Raw genomic sequence first — 5,413 nt, 5'->3', positions numbered from 1 at the left:
AGAATGCAAAGGCCACCTTACTGCTATGTCTCCAAGGCTTCTTTTCAAGCTTAAAAAAAAAAAGCCTTCCTTCAAAATGATGAGATTAAGGGAAAGTCATTTGCAAACAAAAACTGATCGACAATGATAAAGACAATCTATCACAGATGTTAGACAAGGTCAAGCAGTGATTCCTCTGGAAGGCAATCTGGCAGGTGATCCAGTTGGAGGGTGCCTGTAGAGTAATGTGTAATTTATACAGACAAAGTTTGAAGGATGAGTGGAATTAGGGAGTGAAGAAAGAAAAGAGTTGAAATTGGAGTCTTCCAAAATTGTCATTTGTCACCATTACCACTATGTCAGTACAAGTGTCTCTGTGAGGAACTAAGCTCAAGAACAACCATCTGCTGGAAGTAAGTCTGTGCAGAGAGTTATCCTGTTATCTTAAATGCCGCTGGACATTACTAACAAAGCAAACAGACAAAAATGTATTTCCTCAGCTCTCAAAGGATAGGATCAAACTGGATGATTTCTAAGGTCTCTTACAATGCCTTGATTCTAATCTAGAGAAACTAGTCCTTAAAATGTAGCTTAATATGAAAATATCAGCTTCGCAGAAAAAGGCTTTCTGACTCACCTGTAATAACTTGCTTTATTAACTGTATCTTCAGAAGAGTCAGATCCTAAAAATAGTCCCCAAATACCCCCAAAAAACAAATCAGTAAGAAGTTTTCTTATTGAAAGGGTTAAACTCAAAAAACAAACATGCTGCCAAATAGATACTTATTTCATTCAAGAAATAATTACTATGTACCCCCACTATAGGGCAGGCATAGCAACAGATAGGGCAGGCAATACAGAGAAGAGGTTGAAAGCACTGCTCTGAAGTCAGGCTTCCTAGGTTTGAATCTTGGCTCTGCTACTTACTAGCACCTTGGCAAAATTTCTTAACCTCTTTGTGTTATCAATTTCCTCATCTGTCAAGTGATATAATAAAACAGTAGCAACATGAGAGGTCTGTCATGCACCTTAAGCAAATTATACAAGCAAAATACATCAGTGCCTGGAATACAGTAAGTGTTCCTAAAGGTTAGCTACTGTAATTATTTTCATGACACAACACCTGTTGTTGTCTAGGAACTTATGATCTAAGGAAGGGAGAAAGACAAATAAGTAATTTCAATAAAATTTGGCAATGCTACGGTAAACATAAGGTAGTGAGCTTGGGAGCTCCAAGGAATCCATCTTTTCCAATTTTAAGTATATTCTACAGGATAAGGCAATAAAGGAGACCTGTTTGAATACTGAGTTCAGGTCTTCTGAGAGGCTTCCTACTCTAGTATAATTTATTTCTGATCCCTCCAGATGCCATAACTCCCTATATTTCTAAAGTGTATTTACACATACTGATAACCAGACATTCTTTCTTTTGCTCTCTTTACAAAGTAAGGTTTTTCAAGGTGGGAACTGCATCTTTCACAAAATTTATGGGGCTAGTAAAATTATTTTATTTTTCACTCCTCAAATCTCCCTGCCACGCATATAAATTATGACCAAAGTTTCAGTGAGAGCAGAAGACAGAAAATCAGCAACTATTATTCTAAACTTACAAAATCTGAGATCCTTACCCAATTCAATGTAGACGGACTTATTTTGAACTTGTGTCTGTTGCTTTGTCCTCAGAGATGTCACAATTCCAAAGTTAGATAGCTGGACACTAAGATTGGTTTCCTGCTAAGCAGTACAGTAAAGAATGGTCAACTAATTTTGTCCAGTTCTGTACTTTTTCCCTGAAGAGAAAAACTTGAGGCCATGGACAAAACAAATCAGCCATAATCAACTGACTAAACTGTATGTTACCTGGAAAAGATGCCTGGCAAATTACACATCGAAATGTCTGGGTTACCTGTAATTTGAATATTTTTCCCTCTCTCTGTTGTTCCAAATGTATTATTTGAGTAAGTTTTTGAAGTATAAGAAAAACATATTTTGAAGCTAATACTTTTTATAATAGAGTGTAGGAATGGAATGAGATTCATTTAGCATTTGACAGCAAGGTTGACAATTAAGATAAAACAAATTTTTAAAAAGGGGAAATGAAGACAATAAAAGTGTGGTATTCCTAAGAACATTTAGTAAGAGATTTTAAAGCCCAACAGTACTTTGATAAACTTTCCTTCTTCCTTTGTAGTCCGTCCATAGCCACTGAAAAAAGGAATGCTGGTACCATGATAGCTATTATTTTTAAGATCTCCATTATACAAGTAATAACAGAGCAAATCACTGCATTTTTTTTTTTTTTTTGACAATTATCTTTTAGGTTGAAGTAATTTTCAAATGTTAAAGACTTATTTTTTTCCCCCAGGTAACTTTTCAAAATAAATAAATTAGAAGATATTTCCTCATGCCTGAAGAATTGACCTAAGGTGGTTATTTTAAAAACCAGCAACCTGAAAACCATCAGTAACCTTTCGGCTGTTTTAGACATGCAACAGAGCAGATAAAGCACCAAAGCAGGAAAAGGGCCCCTAAGGTCTCTCTTGAGCCCACCAGGTACTCTAACCTTCCCTGAATTCTTCTAATTCTTGTTGATTACAATACTTTATCACCCACTTATTTTACCATCTTCCCTTCTTTACTGACTTTTTATGTAAGTCACTGATATCTAACACATTCGCTAACTCACAATGCTCAACAAAGAGATGTTGCCAGAATAAATTAAAGTGGCTTTACCAAGGTAGGATTTTCAGGATCACTTTGCCGAAGTCTTTTGGAACGGTTTCGGTAGCCCATACTTTGGATGATAGAAACTTCCTCCTTTACATGTTCAGGAGAGTTATTTTCCTTTTTGGAAAAACTGTAACTGTTTGCAACTATCGAATTATAAGAGAAAACATTACTTTTGTATCTAGAAAAAGAATGATTAATTATAATAAAGACAACCAATAGTGTATACTATTTGCTTTTTGTTAAGGCAACACATTAAGGTTACCTATAATTTTTTTTTCATATCAACTTTGAAAATTCTACTTCTAGGAAATAAACAAACAGGTTATTTCTACTCCTTTATTTCCCATTGCAATACTAACAAATTTGCCTCCTAAGACCATACATATATCATTGAATCCAACACCAATGATGTAAGATGTACCATTATTTTCTGTACCACTAAGAAAGAAATCACACTAAATTAAAGAATGATATACTATCAATGGTAAAATCCTCCTAATTTTGAAGATGTTAAAATGTGAAAACATGCATCTTAGAATTGATCAAATAAGATGTACGACCAGTGGGAGTGATTTAAAAAAATAGATTACAGATATAGAGCTAAAATTAACCTAGACTAAAAGATCTTATAATTTATTCATAGAAAATAATGATTCAAACTTCTTGAGCTTTAATGGACAGCCACTTGAGCATCAGATTCTTAGACTACGCACAACTTACACTGTAATCCTGTGTCAAGTTCAAAAGCCTGAATGATTTTCAATAGCTCTTCAACAAGTTGACTAAATCTTGTACTTTCTTGTAGGCTTCTGAAATTAAATTGTTGGAGAGATACACTTAAGAGCAAGATATTACTACCTTTTTAAAGCTACTGCATAAAAAACATACTATTCTCTACATCCGAACTCAGCCCAACTCCCCATTTCTAGCTCTGCTTCTCAAGGATTTCTGTCATATCATGGTTACATTATTTTGAAAATGCAGATAGGCATCAATGTCCAAAGAAAGTCTGGCTTAGGAAAATAGAATTCATTCATCACTGTAAATATCTGAGTATCTATTATGTACCAGACACTGGAAAGGCAGTGCTGAGACAAAGTCACAGTCCTAACAGAACTTACGTTCCGGTAGGAGAAACAGACAATAAATAAATACATCATGTTTCTGTGTGTGTATAATTAAGTAAAACTAAATTCAATGAAGAAAAATCAAAACAAGATCAACAGAATGTGGACAGGTGGTTGGTAGAGTCCTTCTGTAGATAAGACTGAAAGTTCTTACACTATTCAGAAACATCACAAAAAGGCAATAAATTGCTAATATCTTTATAAGGCAGAAGTTTCACAAACTTTCAGGAAATGGCTTTAGAAATAATTTCCTCTGTCTGCTAAACACACTTTTATACATTTTTCTACTGATGGATAGTTTGACAGGAACACAAGCTATGGTATTAAAGAATTCCTACTTTCTCCTGCTACTGTTGCTTCCCGTCACTACCCAAATTTTGTACCTTTTGGTTATATTATTCTTACACAAGGGACACTGTGAGGGCCCTTTCTTCTGGTTCAAAAGTTTCAGCATACAAAATCTATAAATTATAAAGAAACAAAACAACGATTCAAGTTACTTTCTTTGTAGAGAGAATTTTCAAAAGGCAAATAGCCATTAAAAGATAATTTCATAACTTCCCTTAAGAAGCCATTTTAAAGGCAATGGCAGGTATATGACAACAAACGATATTCTCTAATTGTTTCTAGATGCTGCATAAGCAGAAAACCACACTATGTAAGTAATGATCTATGACTACTGAACTTATATGCATATGGCTTACTGCTCTCATCAAATAAAACTAACTAAAAAGTTAAAATGGCATATTTAATGATATATTCATAATTGATTCATGCTGCATAATCTGATATAAATGGTAAGCAGTTCATATAAAATGATTATAATTAGTTTAAAAACTCAGTTTCTTACTACAAAACTAAAGTAATCAAGACCATGTGGTACTGGCATAACAATAAACATACTGATCAATCGAATAGAATTGAGAGTCCAAAAATAAACCCATAAACCTGGTCAACTGTAAATTGGTCAATGATTAATTGATTTACCACATGGATGCCAAGACAATTAAATGAGAAAAGAAGAGTGTTTTTAATAAGTGGTGCTGGGACAACTGAATATCCATATGCAAAAGAATGAAGTTAGACTCTTATCTCACACAAAAATTAACTCAATTTATAAAAACTAACTCAAAAAGGATCCTAACTCTAAATGTAAGAGCTAAAACTGTGTGATCTTGGGTTAGGCAATTGTTTCTTACCTATGACACCAGACCACAAGCAACGAAGAAAAATATAGATAAATGGAATTACATCAAAATTTAAAACTTTTGTGCTGCAAATGATACCATGAAGAAAGTGAAACACTGCACAGAATGGGAGAAAATATTTGCAGATCATATACCTGATAAGGAAACTGTATCCACAATACATGAACTCTTACAATTTAATAACAAAAAGACACCCAGTTAATAAAATGACCAAAAGATTTCAATAGACGTGTCTCCAAAGCAGAAAAAGCACATGAGAAAACGTTCCGCATCATTGTGTTGTTGTTGTTGTTGTTGTTTGCCGTCGAGTCGGCCCCGACTCATAGTGACCCCTCCTTGGGTTTCCGAGGCAGTATCACTACGGAAGTA

General features: G+C 34.3%; 1 protein-coding gene across 1 annotated transcript in view; it reads right to left on the bottom strand.

Moving 5' to 3' along the window:
- The window catches only part of BRCA1 (BRCA1 DNA repair associated), an 85,781-nt gene that overhangs the window by 66,995 nt on the left and 13,373 nt on the right, over positions 1–5,413 (bottom strand). Inside the window, exons 3-7 of the mRNA XM_007957724.2 lie at positions 4,220–4,297; positions 3,430–3,518; positions 2,713–2,852; positions 1,608–1,713; positions 617–662 (exon numbers count right to left, since the gene is read on the bottom strand). Coding sequence (XP_007955915.1) covers positions 617–662; positions 1,608–1,713; positions 2,713–2,852; positions 3,430–3,518; positions 4,220–4,297 — 459 coding nt within the window. The remainder of the gene's footprint in view (positions 1–616; positions 663–1,607; positions 1,714–2,712; positions 2,853–3,429; positions 3,519–4,219; positions 4,298–5,413) is intronic.

Source organism: Orycteropus afer, unplaced genomic scaffold (genome assembly GCF_000298275.1).
Source record: "Orycteropus afer afer isolate SDZICR_OR568_19922 unplaced genomic scaffold, OryAfe1.0 scaffold00786, whole genome shotgun sequence".
In the NCBI taxonomy this organism is placed as follows: domain Eukaryota; kingdom Metazoa; phylum Chordata; class Mammalia; order Tubulidentata; family Orycteropodidae; genus Orycteropus; species Orycteropus afer.
Note: the sequence above shows the minus strand (reverse complement) of the source record. Positions and strands in the feature narration are given on the sequence as shown.